Source organism: Dromaius novaehollandiae, chromosome W (assembly GCF_036370855.1).
Source record: "Dromaius novaehollandiae isolate bDroNov1 chromosome W, bDroNov1.hap1, whole genome shotgun sequence".
Taxonomy (NCBI): Eukaryota; Metazoa; Chordata; class Aves; order Casuariiformes; family Dromaiidae; genus Dromaius; species Dromaius novaehollandiae.
This window is the reverse complement of record NC_088130.1, coordinates 14,108,748-14,124,068: the sequence shown is the minus strand read 5'-3', so window position 1 is coordinate 14,124,068 and position 15,321 is coordinate 14,108,748. Positions and strand designations below refer to the sequence as shown.

General features: G+C 44.9%; 1 protein-coding gene and 1 long non-coding RNA gene across 2 annotated transcripts in view; one reads left to right on the top strand and one right to left on the bottom strand.

Moving 5' to 3' along the window:
* Window positions 1-1,576: 1,576 nt before the first annotated feature.
* On the bottom strand, window positions 1,577-4,223 carry LOC135324491 (uncharacterized). The gene is made up of 2 exons (XR_010385865.1): window positions 4,003-4,223; window positions 1,577-3,437 (listed from the first exon to the last, which is right to left on the bottom strand). It is a non-coding gene; the product is annotated as an uncharacterized LOC135324491 (long non-coding RNA).
* Window positions 4,224-4,703: 480 nt separating this feature from the next.
* The window catches only part of LOC112981861 (structural maintenance of chromosomes protein 5), a 54,933-nt gene continuing 44,315 nt past the window's right edge, over window positions 4,704-15,321 (top strand). Inside the window, exons 1-4 of the mRNA XM_026097836.2 lie at window positions 4,704-4,886; window positions 5,939-6,080; window positions 7,234-7,286; window positions 15,008-15,170. Of these exons, the coding sequence (XP_025953621.2) occupies window positions 4,750-4,886; window positions 5,939-6,080; window positions 7,234-7,286; window positions 15,008-15,170 (495 nt within the window). The 5' untranslated portion in view covers window positions 4,704-4,749. The remainder of the gene's footprint in view (window positions 4,887-5,938; window positions 6,081-7,233; window positions 7,287-15,007; window positions 15,171-15,321) is intronic.

Genomic DNA, 15,321 nt, shown 5'->3' with positions numbered 1-15,321 from the left:
TCTTAGTGCTCTGCCTCAAACTTTAGTTATTGGCATAGCAAGAAACTGAACTTATAGCTTGAATTCAGTATCTTGAGTACTGAAAAAACAAAATGCATGGGTCACATCATATAAGACAGCCAGCACAGAGCAGCCCAAAGCCAGTCTCATCTGCTGCAGGAAGTTCCCACACTGAGCCGCACAAGTGATTCTTAGAGCCACTACATCCAGTCTCCTTCTGCAAGGCATGAGGCCTGAGAAATGAGAATAGCCTTCTCTCCTTTCAGCACAAAGTATCAGACTTTTCTAATTGGCCTTTAGCACCACTAGCACCTGGGACACATTAGATCAGATTTCAGATTGTTCTATTATAGAATAGATTCTCCCCATTTAAAACCAGTCATATTGAGCTGCACAGAGCCTTTTTGAGACAAAGAGCAAAGATCTAGCCCCTAGCATCTCTAATCACTTTTTTTTTCCTCTTTTTGGTGACACAAACAATTAAAGAGGTTGTGCAATAAATACATTCAATAGCCACTGGATTTCTCTCTCTAACCCTGTTATGTAACTCTGCTTTATTCCATCAGATTACTCATATTTAGGCTGATATGAATGAGACACAATCAATTACTCTAGTCTGCTCAGTTATTTTACAGGGACCTTGCTAATGTGATGGTTTTGTTGGTATCACAAAAGCAGTGTTCATTCCTAGGGTGTGAGGTGCTATCCTGACTGCAAAAAAAAAGCCAAAGTTCTCCCTTCACCAGGAAACAACAGCCCCTTTCCTTCTGTTACTGCCTCTCCACAAATTGAAGAATGGAGGGAGATTTTGAAAGGTGGCTTTAAAAGATTTTTATTACTTCTTAAGATAAACACCTGCTGAATTTCAGCCTATAGAATAGGCAAATTCCCAGAATAGTGAAAGGCTGCAAAACATCTGAAAACAGAGACAAATGCATTAAGATTGCTTCACCAGCAAACCTCAATCCTGTGGTGAGGTTAAAAAAAAAAAAAAACCCACACACTCCATCAGCTCTGTCCAGTTCAGAAACTCCCCATGCAACTAGTTTCTGTCCTGGATCCTTTTTTTTTTTTTTTTTAAATTTACTCTTAGGCCCTTTCCTGCCACTGGAATAGCTGTAAAGGGACTACAGCAGGGCAAAGAACAGTTCTAGGACTGTGCTGTACTGGGCATGTTTACTGTCAGATAATTTCTTCGAAAGCTGTAAATATGAAAGAACCCACAAGTAACTGCTTTGAGCCTGGTTGTGGCACAGAATGGCTATGAAAAAGAAAACGTCAAAAGCTACTATAACACACCAAACACTAAAAAGCTTGTATTGGACTGCTGTAAACATAGCTTTGTGCTGCAGCAGAACCAAATTTATCCTGAAAGCAGAGGAAAAGCCCTTTTATTGCTCTTTTGTTTAATACTCATTTTATTCCAATATTTTCAATTGGTTGACATTTTGTCATATCTTTACTACCTCCTAAGAAGAGGGCCAAATTCTGATCTCAGTTACACCAATGGAAATCCAGAATAACTACATAAAACATCATTGTTATTCTAGCTTTACACGAATGCAATGAAAACACATTCTGGCCCAATATTTTATTAAATCAAAATAAACCTAACTGTTCCAAGTTTACAATCATGAAGCTTCACTAAGACAACTCCAGCTGAGCACTGAGAAAACTGGCATTTATCTATCTGGATTTGAATCTATCTTAAAATTATGACTTCCAGCACCCAAGGGACCCACTGCTCCAAAAGTACTACCATGTAAGGTAGAGGGCCAAAGAGAGCACATTTTTCCTCCACCCTGACACACTGAGTCAAATACCCCTCACACTTTGAAGAGCAAACATCCATCTCCTGCTCCCTCAAATGAGCACTAAATATCGGATGTAACATTCACTTCATTTTAGCCCTTCCTTTGGAAAAGGATCTCCATTTGTCATTACAGGTTTCTTAGTTGCTTAGAAGTGAACAGATAATCTTTCAGTTCTCCTTTGTATTACTTTGGTTTGTATTCATCTCCACACTGTTTTCTCCCCAGCCTTCATCTGTTGTTTTCTTGACTCTCTCCTCATCTCATTTCCACTTGCTTATGGCTTCTCTGGAGACCAGCATTTCTACCTGTCATTTTTGGTCTCCTTCCTCACCCCATGCATATTCTGTTATGCTCATTTTCTCACTGCTAAGCTGTGTGCTCCATCCAGCTGCTTTTATGTTCTGTATTAGCTTTCAAATTCTTATCCTCTTCTTTCAAGAGCTCCTCTTGATCCAGACACTGTCCACCCTGCATCAATATCTTTTTTCCAAGCTCTTACTAGCATTCATGCTCACTGGGCCCCAGAAAATCTGCCCTGACAAATTCTGCAGATTTCTTCAGTAGTCTCCAGCAGCAAAATGTAGAAATGGTTAATCTAACCTCTCCTCCTTTGGCTGGAAGTCATTATTACTTCATGGATCCAACTCTCCCCTTTTAGACTGCAAGTTTGAGACTTTAATGATTTGAGACACTACAATTTTTATTGATTAAACAAAACATTACCAAGAAACTAATAAGTCAATTAACTAATAATCTGATTAACTAATAGACACACCACTTTAATTTACAATTGTCATTTTTGCACATTATTACACAGAATTACAAAGCTATCACAATTATCACAAATTGTATGAGTGACATGCAGCTACCATTTAATTACCATTTTTTAAATCCTTCCCTCCCCACACCACCCAGAACAAGGGTACATATCTGTACCTCTTCGGACTGTTCTCCCACACCAAGTTTTTTGGGAACAGAGTTAAGAGTCTTGTGGGTTGCCCAAAGCAGTTGTCCAGCATCCTGGCTGCCTTGCCCATCAGCTTCATTATTGTTCATAGGCATCTGTATTCCCACTGTTGGAAGATTTCCCCTAACATATGCCCTCTTTCACTCTTTATCCTGTATCCAGAAGAACCTTTTTTCACTGCCCTTGTATCTCCCTTTCTCCACAAAAACTCCTCCTAAAGAAACACTCTGCCCTAAGTTACTTTTTCCTCTTTGGCCCCAATTCTGCTAAAGCCATACCCTAATGGATAGGTACATCTCAATATGGTGTTGATGATGCCATTACCAAGGCAGCCTTGGCCTTTTATGGTATTACCAATACCACCTAGGTACTAGTGGCCTTAGAAGACCCTGGATACCAAGTCTTCCTTACAATTACCTAGTTCATACTGGTGACATTGTTTTCCTTTTAACTTCTCTAAGAGGGGTCAGTCTATTTAACCACTGGAATGAGGTGGAGGAATCAGTTAAGCACAAGCAGTCTCTTATCTTTGGCCTTCAGTACTTTTAGTCAGCCTCCAGGTTCTTTGCAGAGGTTTTGGCTAGTTACAAGGCCCTGCGCTGCAGCAGAAGCTTTTCCTCAAAGAGGGGGGGGAGAAAGAAAAAGAAAAACAACACCTGTGAAAGGAAAGGTAGGACACTTGGTAACACTGGTGGTAATCCTGCAGTCCAGGTGCCAAAAAAAAAAAAAAAGTCTCCTCCAGGATCCTTTCAAAGGACATCTATCCTTCCTACATGCTTCCAGATACCCAGGATAACACATGTAAGATATTTTCCCCCCCATATTCTGTCAAAAATTAAGAAAAAGTAAACCACCCCAGAAAGATTATGGAGCCTAGAAACAAGAGGAATTTGCTCGAGTCGAACCTGAGCCTTTCCCCACGAGCAAATGCGGATACTCCTACAGACGCCCGCCCCCGAGGGATCGGCTCACGCAGGGCAGCAGCTGCGCGCCCTCCTCCGGCCGCATCACACCGCACCACACCACACCACACCGCGGGGCCGTGCTGCCACCTCGCGGGGGAGCCGCCGCCACGAGCCGGGAGGGGGGCCGCCGGCAGCAGCGCTCGGGGGCGCCCACGGCACCGGGCGGGCAACGCCGCGGCCTCCCGACCCCGTCCGGCCCGCTGCAGGCAGCGCCGCCGAGAGCCCCCCTCTTCCCCTCCCCCCCCCCGGCCCTTACCGCTTCCTCCACCTAGCCCCGCGCTTCGGCACCCTAACGCAGAACCGCGACGCCGCTCGCACCTCTCCCGAGGAGCAGCGCCCGGGGAGCCGCCTCAAGGGCCACACCACACCCGGCGAGGCCCGAACGGGACGGAAAGAACCCGAGCGCCACCATGTCGCCACACCCCAAGGGCGCAGGCGGAGACGCGACCTTTTCCGCACGGCGCGTCGGTCCCGGCGTACACTGCGCCGACCCCCCCCCCCCCGCAATGCACGCTGGGAGGCGTAGTCCTCCCCGCCGCAGTGCCCGCCGGGAGATGTAGTCCGGTGAGGCGGACAGCGATTTCTTCAGCCGGGCAGGCGCGAGGCGAAGCCGTGCCTTATGTCAGTTACGACTGAGCGGAGCGGGCCTCGCCCTGTTCCCCGTTACAACCAGGAGAGCACACGGGCAGCCCCGCCCGGTTTAACCGACGGCAAGCCCTGCACTGCCCGCCCTCTTCTTTTCTGAAACCGAAAGCCGCGCAAAAACACTCCCCCCCGGCACGCACCGACGCGTCTCCAACCAATAGGCACCACCGCGGCGCTCTGTGAGCCAATGAGAAGCTTCACCACGGCGTGGTAGCTCCCCTTCAGCCAATGAACGCGGGTTTTACCACGGCGCGATGCCCCGCCCCGATTTCCTGCCCGCCAATGGCGCGGGCCGCGCGCCCGGGCGGGTTGGCGCGCGGAGGGGGGCGGTGATCGTGGCGCAGCGGCGGGGGCGAAGATGGCGGCGCCGAGCAAATGGGGTGCGGGCGGCTCTCAGCTCGGCGCGAGCGGCACCCAGCGGGCAGGGAGGGTCCCCGAGCCGCGCGCCCGCTTCGTTGAGGGCTCCATCGTCCGGATCTCCATGGAGAACTTCTTGTGAGTGGAGGGCAGGCGGCGCGTCCCCGGGGGTGGCGGCGGCGCGGGGCGCCTGGGAGCGTCGCGGCGGCGTCGGGCCGGCCTGCGTGCGCCGGGTTTGCCTCTGGATCGTGCTACAGATTGTAAATGAAGCCTAAAACATTGTATTTTAAGCCTCAGCATGAAGCACTGAATTATCACCGTCTTTTCCCGAAGTGCTTCGGTTATGTTATTGTCTTACCATTAACTGCCGCCTCTTTCTTCTTTGGTGTCAGTGCCTGAGTTCCTCTGTGTGTGTCCAGGTCTGGTACTGCATGGGGGCAGAACTGCAAATGACGAACTTCATTAAGAATGTGAGGTGTTACTGATCATACTAACATGATCAGTTTTTCTTGAATTTGTATGCTAGTGCTCAGTCTTTTCCTGTAGTTGCTGTTGTAGTAGGCCTGTTGCATGCACATGATGAAAGATAATGTCTGATATAAGTAAAAGAAAAACTGATAACAGGCTAATATTTTAAGTTCTTGTAACTAAAGGCAGCTACTGTACAATACCCAATCCATCAAGTTGTAATACCACAGAATCCACAGGCTTCTTGCAGAACTGAAGGCCCATATACATCATACAGGTTGGACTTGACTGGAATCTCCTTCTGTGACTGCAGTGCAAGAGGCAACTGGAATCAAATGCAACAAACTTAGCTAAATTCTTTCAGTCTAGTTTCTTTCTCTTTTGGGGGGGTATAAAATAATACAAAGTCTTAGTTAAGTCAGTAGGAACTTTGTCATTTTTTGGCTGGATCTAACATTTCATTCTTTATAATCTTTTCTCGTGAAGACTTGCGTGGCAAGTAGGATTTTATTCCATGTTATTTTAATGTAGTGTCATTTCTTTCACTGTGAGGATTTCTTGTAAATTAATACTTGAGGAATGAGTCTAACTTAATGAAGACTTGATAAAAAAATATAATTTGTTGTATTTAATATAATCTTAAGGTGGTTTTAAGCAAGTGTACTTTTTAATGTGACATAGTGTTTATAAGGTTCGAGAAGTAAATTTATTGTATTTCCCAGAACATATGACAGCTGTGAAGTACGTCCAGGACCCAACTTGAACATGATTGTAGGTGCTAATGGAACAGGCAAATCAAGCATTGTTTGTGCCATCTGCCTGGGACTGGCTGGAAAACCTTCTTTTATAGGGCGAGCTGATAAGGTGAGTACAAACTTTTATAATGTTGATGTTTAATCTGAATTTCATTGAGTCCCAGTTCAGCAGAAGGAGAAAAGATCATCTTCATTGATTTGCTGTTTATTTTAATAAAATGTAAGATGTCTGAATTGCAGAATAACCCTGGTCCAGGGGCAAGAGCTTTTACCAAAGGGATTGCCTTACTTAACTGCTTGTCGTCTTGCCTGAATTATAAGATAGAAACACCTGAATTCTACTGGAACCTTAGTAGACTAGGTGTTACATTTTGAAAGAAAATGCCTCCTGTTGCCTAAGTAACATTCAAACAAGAATACCAACTAAACTTAAGATAAAACTAGAATTAAGTCTAACATAAATTTCTAAATGTATATTATCAGTAAAAGTAGGATGTCACTGATGTGTCTGAGAATTTATCTAAAAGCCTGGAGCTCTTAATCTTTGATTTAAATGCAAGCTGGATGATTTTGGGATAAGTGTTCCTATTATCTTCAGTAGGATCACTTGTATCACTTGTACTCCCAAGAGATAACATGCTGACATCACAGTAGGAATTTAATATGCATTGGCAGATTTTTAAGTTTTTCCTCTTGCTTTTTTGGATGTTCTGGTTACATGGAATATGTTTCACTAGAACTTTGGAGCACTAAATCTGGGTACTTAAATCATTTTACATATTCTCCAGTTACAGCTCAGTCTTGAGCAAATATAAACGTAGAAATTGTCTGCATGGCCGCACTGTATGTTGGTATTGTTTATTGGCCTTTCGTATTTATATATTTTTTACACTGTTAGAATTAACATTTGTCAATGTTTTTCATTTGCATTGCCTCTATTCCCTGAATTCATGGAAACTCCTCCCTCTCTGTAGATCCTTTGATTATAGTTTGTTCAGTGTTGGAGGTTGAAATTGGTCAGAAATTATTAATCTGTGGAGGAAATGCTAGTACTGCTAGTTGATGAAGAAGTTAATAGTGTTTTCCTTTATTACTAGCTATTGTTAATAGAGAGACAAAATAAATTCTACTTTTTAACGGTCAGTTTTCAGTAAAAATATTTCATTACATGAACTGTATTATACAAATGTATATTTTTGTAAGAAATTACATTTTAAGTAACTGATAATTTGCAATAACAATGTCTATACCTCATTTTGTAGGTTGGTCTCTTTGTAAAGCGGGGGTGCTTGAAAGGTGTAGTAGAAATTGAACTGTAAGTAGTAAAATTATATTTCCTAATGCATTTTTAATTAGATTACTTTCCTACACAGTCATTCACAAAGCTGTTTAAACAATCTAGTGTACAGAGGTCTTTCTTTAAGCAGGTTGATTTTTTTCAGACTTCAAAATTTTAAGCTAAAAACCTGTCTCCCAAGAAATGATCAGTGATGGCAGGTCCTAATTTTTCACCTTATGAAGCATTTTGCCTTGTCTTGGTGTACAAAGAATATATAGAGAAAGGATGACTTACGTGGTGTGTTTAGCTTTTGATTATATTTAAGGTTCAGATGATTCAGATACGGTTAGTACTACCATTATGATGTAGTGGTTGGTTTAAAAAAAAGTCTCTCAAAGTTTGAAATTCTAAAACCAAATGTTCTGCTTGCACTTTCTTATATTGATACTACTGATTTGAGGGGCTCATCTACATTCTTACTGAAAACACCACTTACTGAGGTAAAACGGAAGGGAAAAAAGTATATCTGGCTAGTTTGAACTAATGCAATCTTGTAGATGAACTTTCCTGGGACAGAGCAACTGAAACATTATTTGGACTTAGTCTGCAAAATTATATCAGGTATTTCTGAAAATGTTGATTTTGTGTGCTTGAATGTAATTAAATGCTATAATTTAGAAACATTTTTAGGAATAACGTAGTCTCTGTTAAGTGAGAGGTGATTTTTGAATAAAGACATCCCTAGTCTTTACTGAACACTGAACTTTTTATTCTGAAAATTCAGATTTTATGATACCCCAGAAGGAGATTCTAAAAGAATGTTTACTTATGATTACAGGGTAATATCATATGCTTCCTATACATATTTTGTCTTAGCATCTAAAAAGAGATTATCCTAATAGACTTCCTAAATCACAGAATGGTTGAGGTTGGAAGGGACCTCTGGAGATCATCTAGTCCAACCCCCCTGCTCAAGCCCAGTCACCTAGAGCACATTGCCCAGGACCGTGTCCAGACGGCTTTTGAATATCTCCAAGGAAGGAGACTCCACAATCTCTCTGGGCAACCTGTGCCAGTGCTTTGTTACCCTCACAGTAAAATTTTTCCTCGTGCTCAGATGGAACTTCCTGTGTTTCAGTTTGTGCCCATTGCCTCTTATCCTATCGCTGGGCATCACTGAAAAGAGTCTGGCCCCATCCTCTCTACACCCTGCCTTCAGCTACTTATACAGGTTGGTAAGATCCCCCCTCAGTCTTCACCTCTCCAGGCTGAAAAGTCCCAGCTCTCTCAGCCTCTCCTTATATGAGAGATGCTCCAGTCCCTTCATCATCTTAGTAGCCCTCCGCTGGACTCACTCCAGTAGCTCCATGTCTCTTTTGTATTCTGGACACAGGACTCCAGATGCGGCCTCACCAGGGCTGAGTAGAGGGGCAGGATCACCTCCCTCAGCCTGCTGGCAATGCTCTGCCTAATGCAACCCAGGATACCATTGGCCTTCTTGGCCACAAGGGCACATTAGTGGCTCATGGTCACCTTGTTGTCCACCAGGACCCCCAGGTCCTCCTCTGCAGAGCTGCTCTCCAGCAGGTCAGCCCCCAGTCTGTACTGGTGCATGGGGTTCTTCCTCCCTCAGTGCAGGACTCTGCACTTCCCTTTGCTGAACTCCATGAGGTTCCTCTCTGCCCATCTCTCCAGCCTGTCGAGGTCCCTCTGAATGGCAGCACAGCCCTCTGGTGTATCAGCCACTCCTCCCAGTTTTGTATCATCAGCAAACTTGCTGAGGGGGCACTCGGTCCCATCCTTCAGGTCACTGATGAATAAGTTGAACAACACTGGACCCAGTATTGACCCCTGGGGGACACCGCTAGCTACAGGCCTCCACCTAGACTTTGTGCCACTGAGCACAACCCTCTGAGCTCTGCCATTCAGCCAGTTCTCAATCCACCTCACTATCTGCTCATCTATCCCGCACTTCTTGAGCTTGCCTACAGGGATGTTCTGGGAGACAGTGTCAAAAGCCTTAGAGTGCTTTTTGATGGAGATTTTAACCTGACGCTGCAGTGATAACAATAGTTATCACTATCGTGATAAGCCTGTTTAGGCACATGATTTGTGTGCCTAAACTAAACAGAACATAGAACTAATCAACTGATTCAGATTCTGAGTTAACTTGTATAAAAATTGGCCACCCTGATCAAACTGTGTAAAAAGATAATTGGATAAATAAAAAAAAGATGTACTGGAATAGGTCTTTGGAAAATTCTCTTAGCATTTATTCTTGTGGGAATGGTCAAGTAATTCAGGCTTTGGAAACTGGCCATGCAATGGGTCAGCAGGTGTGGCGGATTGATGCACGGACTCTGATGTGCTGGATCAGAATCAACTTTATTCAAGCAAGCAAGCCCTTTATATATGCCCTAGCCCGGGTCGGTACTTCCCACAGTGATCTATGGTACTTTCCCGAAGGTCATGTTCACTCCTTCTCATTCCGTGCAGCTACTACCTTATCTACATACTGCTATTTATTCCTCCCAAGGCTTTCGGCTTCTTAACTCTATCTTGTCCAATCCCTCGCTGTCTGCCCCTACATCTCCCCCTTTTTTATTTTTTAAACTAAATATTGCCAGCGCAGTGTGTATTTGTACAACAAGTACTTGATGCAAAGCCCTTCGAGTCATTCTCTGCATAAGGCTTATTAAGCAGGGGAGATAGATAGCAAGGGCCAGAAATCTTAGCAAGATTACCAATCCACATGCCAGTACCTTCTTAACCCACGACCCCAAACCTAACGTCCAGTCCTATCCCTCAAAAGGGTTCCACTCTGATTCTATCTACAACTTATTAGTAAGGTCGCGTAGTAGCAGTAAGCTTTTATGAATCGATATTGACCCTGCACGAGGCAGGCAGATATTGCCAGAAAATGCCCCGACATGGGCTCATCGTAACTGGCTCTCAGTCCTCGTTTGGTGTTCCGAGGGATGCCTCAACAGGTCGAATCAGCCGTGCAGGCATCCAACGAGGCCCGTTACCTGTGGAGACACAAGCATAACCTTTCCCCCACGTTATTAAGTCTACTGGTTCACTCCATTGACCCGTTTCCAGGTTCTTGTAGTGAACCCGAGGCTGTTCTCGCCACGTAGGGCATGAGAAATGCTTATTAACTGCACTTTGGTCCGTATAACGGTTTAAGAGGTTGAGAACATATAAGGCTTTCCACAGCTGCTCTTGTGGGGAGGCACCGGGGCTATTCCCCCTTTTTTGTTTTTCAAGCGTGTTTTTTAGAGTACGATGGGTACGTTCCACTATTGCCTGGCCAGTTGGGGAATGGGGAATTCCGGTCACATGAGCGACCCCCCAGGTTTGGAGAAATGCCCGCGTTCGCTGTGCAGTGTATGCGGGACCACTGTCAGTTTTAATTTGAGTGGGAACCCCCATTGTGGCGAAACAGGCAAGCCAGTGACGACATACATCACGGCCTTTTTTTCCCCCAGCATAGGCAGTAGTGACAGCGTAATGGGAAAGGGTATCTACAGAGACATGGACATATTTCAGTCTTCCGAATGAGGGATAATGGGTAACGTCTGTCTGCCAGACATTGCAGGGTTGCAGGCCTCGAGGGTTGGTCCCTGAGTAGGGTGGTAACGGGGATGCATTTTGGCAATCAGGGCAACTTCGAATAATGTTTTGGGCCTGGTCTCTTGTGATAAGTTTTTTGTAGCGCTTTTGCATTTTGGTGGAAAAAAAGAAATCATGGGACAATTTAGCCTGCTGATCAAAAGTCCCTTGCTGGGTTCCGCTGGGTTTTCCTCCTTTGTCAGGAATGGGCAATCCTCCTGACATAGTTGGACCAGCTTTTTTTTGTTTTTTTTTTAAATCACACACTCTCTCACTCTCACTCTCTGGGAACCGCACTCACACCCCCCGAGTCTTTAACTGCTAGGACTGCTGTCCCTTCGCAGCGGGCGGCTTCCTCAGCCGACGGGCGCCCCGGTCGGTTCCCAGGCTACACACACACACACACACACACACACTACTGCTCACACTCACACCAGTCACAGTGACTCTAGACTTCTGTCTTACAGTCTTGCAGTGCGCCTTATGCTGATCAGGCTGCGCACTCCCCTTTCCGGCCGGGCAGGGCTGGGACTTAAAGCCCACTCAGACCCTGGGGATGGGACTCACACCCATCCCCTGGTACGCCTTATGGTGGCCAGCCCGTGTACCCCTTACAGTGCACTGTTACCAGACCAGAATTTAGAATTTCGGCGGGAATTTAAGACTCACCTTCTCGGTGCCTCTCGTTGCCAAAGATCCCAGGTGAACTCACCCGATGGCGCCAGATGATCGTTTGGAGACGAGAGGCCCCGACAGTGGTCGCCTAGGGTCCCACCTGGGTCGCCAAACTGTTATGGAAATTAGGCTTGTCGGCCACCATAACAGGGCCCGACCCTAGGTTCCCGCAGAAAAGTTCAGAGCCAAATCAAAGCAAATTAAATAATTAAATTTTAATGACACGCGTGCAGTAATTACAGCTCGAGCTGGGTGCCTCCAAAGAGGGACTTATTGATTTAGACATTACAGAAGAATCTGTCTTTGTTGCAGTTGTAGATACACTTTCATTTCTATGTCATAAGGCGTATCATTTTCCGTTGGTAGCTCAAACGCACACCTAAGTTTTGAATGCATGAGGGGCTTTGCTTCTTTCCATACTGCTTCCATATCTGAAGTATCAGCTGGAGCAAGCATAGACTCTTGCTTTTTTTTTCTTTTTTTTTTTTTTTTACCATAAACTTGTGTTTACTTTTCTCATTAGGATCATAGTCCAAAGGCTGTAGCATCACAGAAACATTAATTGATGTTCCTGCATCGATAATTGCACTGTTAGGTCTTGCACAGTATCTACATGGTGCCGTGGTCTTAACTTTGAAGCACACATTCCCGTCTGCAGGATTGCCGAGCTTCAGGTTTGCGGTGACACCATCTGTGAAAGGCCCTTTGAATCTGAGCTCGTGCTGCCGTTCCAGGCTGAGGCCTGCTCCGCTTTCACCATGTTCCTCCTCCTGCTGCTCCGCGGTGGAGAGAGGAAGGGCCGGGCGGGAGGGGAAGGAAGGCAGGGAGGAAAGGAGGGAGGGAAGAAGGCAGGCAGAGGGGTGTCCCCGGCCAGTGTAGTCACGCCCCGCCGAGCGGCCCTGGGGCGATGGATCCTTCCCAGAAGGCCGGGTCAGTGTTGGGGGGTTGTGGGCAGTCCGCACTCGCGGGCGGCCCCGTCTCTTGAGGGGGGGGGGGTGGTTCCGAAGGGGCCGTAAGATGGACACAGCAAGGCGCATTAAGAGGTGGATAGAGGTCCGGCTCCTGTTCCGGATCGATCGGCCCTGGGTCAAATGGATTGTCTGGGTCGTTTCCTGGGGAGTCCCGTCCACCCACCGCCCCCACCACCGTGTCGCTTGACAGAGGTGCTGTGGGGGCTGCAGGTGCCTCCGGTCCCTGTGTTTTCTTCTTGCTATGCTCTTTCAGGGTGTCAAGCACGGTTCGCCACGGGGCTATAAGTCCTGCCGCCATCTTATCATTTCTTGTTGCCACGTCCCAGAGCTTAACTCCGATTGAGTCCCACGTACCGAGGCTATAAATCATGCTAGAATTCACCTCGGGACAGTTCGAGCGTGCCCACATCAATAACATTTTGAGGTCTTGGGGGGGGTATATCTCTGCCGTGCTGTTTCAAAGTCTTTTTGCATTACATTTAGCACGGACCTATCTTGCGGGGAGATTCTGTTTCCCACGACTCCCACACGTTCCCGGCCGCTTACCTCCGTCCAGCGGTAGGCAATGAGTTGCGCGCAATGCCACTTCCTCTCAGCGGCCTGGGTCCTGCTTCCTTTCAGCAGTGTCTGCAGATAAGCTGCTCCCCTTCTAGCAGCCCCACGTCCGGCCAGGCTCCGCCACCGGTTCAGCTAACCGCTGCCTCTACAGGCCTGGACGAAGTCAGTCTTCAGGTCCCTGTTCGGGCACCATTTGTGGCGGATTGATGCACCGACTCCGATGTGCTGGATCAGAATCAACTTTATTCAAGCAAGCAAGCCCTTTATATATGCCCTAGCCCGGGTCGGTACTTCCCACAGTGATCTATGGTACTTTCCCGAAGGTCATGTTCCCATCATCACTCCTCCTCATTCCGTGTGGCTACTTCCTTATCTACATACTGCTATTTATTCCTCCCAAGGCTTTCAGCTCCTTAACTCTATCTTGTCCAATCCCTCACTGTCTGCCCCTACAAGCAGGTAGTACTTCTTTCTGGGAGGCTGAACTTGTGCTACCTGTAATATATTGTGATATTAATTGAAGAGTCTGGAGAGAGACTTGTGGCATGTGGAGGCTTTAATTGTTGTAATGCATGTGTCTCCTTTTCTTTCTTTTTTTATTTTAATGCCTTAAATAAATCTCATCTAAAAACATATTTATCTGTATATCCGATGGCAGAAATAAGCAATGATTTTTCTCACTGAAACAAATATGCCTTACAAAGAGCTTCTTTCCCTAATTATTATCCTCTGTACTCACTGTAGTAGTTGGACTCTCATTCAGTCCTTTTTCTAATTTAGTCCTTTGTTTAATTGGCAGAAAATATTTAAATGGAAGGTATGGTATGGGAAAGCAGTGATGTATAAGATACTTGCTGATGGGAATTTTGATATCTTTTAGAATTTGACTGGTATAAGCATGCATGTCTTGGGTGAATTTAGCCCTTGGATTGTAACGAAAATCAAGTGTTACAATAGTAAAAGGTTCTCGATTGTTAAAAGGAAAGAACATGGTTTTATGGGTGTTTTGAATGAGGTGATGGTTGTTTGAGAGGAAATAGTTAATCATATAGTCTTCCAGAAGTAGGTTCAAATCTTTATGGCACTTGTTCCAAACACTGGAAGCTTTCACTTCTATTTCGAACTGTGTTCTTAAGTCTCCTAAAGTACACGGCCTCCAAAACGTCTCCTAAGCCTTGTCCTCCCTCTTGAACAGTATGCTGACTGAACAGGTACTAGACAGATTTCCAAACCAAAGTGGTGACAAAAGTTTCTGGAGTGTATGACCACCTAATTAGTTGCTTGTTATTGATCCATCTTAACCCCAACTAAATTTTTGAAGATGTGTTGAACTAGAGAACTAAACATGAACATTAGGACAACTGATATATTTTTGCTGTTCTTTAAAAGCAGAAAATGAAAACAAATTTGTATTTTTAATACTGTATGATATTGGTTTTGTTCCCAGATGGAGGGCATATATACAGTTTATTAATGGAGTTCTGTACACTAGCACTTTTAACTTCAAAGGCATAGTGGTGGTATGTACCTTCTGCATATCAATTTTAAAACTTACTAAATGTCATATAAATATATATATATTCATATATATTCTATTCACATCTGTAACAATTTAGAATGGTTACATTTGTACATTCAGCATGAGTATGTCATTTATATGAATAACTTCCTCTAAGTTAAGATTTGCAGTTATTCTTGAGACTTTCCGTAGGACTTCCATGAGACTTTCTACAGGAAACATGACAGGATTAATTCATCATTGAAGTACTGGGCATTATCTGAAACATAGAATCTGAATCTGCCACTACTATCCGGTTGTTTTATAGTAAACATTTAGATATCTTAGAGTTTTTAATACAGTAAGACACTAACATATTTTGTTGACATTAAGTAATCTTTGTGTGATCTCAAAAGTGTAAATGTTCCTTTTATTATCAGGTCCAAGACACCTACCAATATCATTATCACACGGGAGATTCAAGTGGTGAACAACACATCAACATGGTATATCAACAGAAAGCCATCAACCCTGAAAATGGTAGAAGAACAGATTGCAGCCTTAAATATCCAAGTGGGCAATTTATGCCAGTTCCTTCCTCAGGTATGAAAGAATTTTGAAAGACAGTGGATGCAAATGGAGCACTGTATTTTGAGAGGGTTTTGCAGCTTCTAATTGCTGCATCTTGCAGCGCTTCTTCAAATTAATGGGACCACAAAAAGAATGAGGGAGGAGGCAGCCATACTGGTGTGAT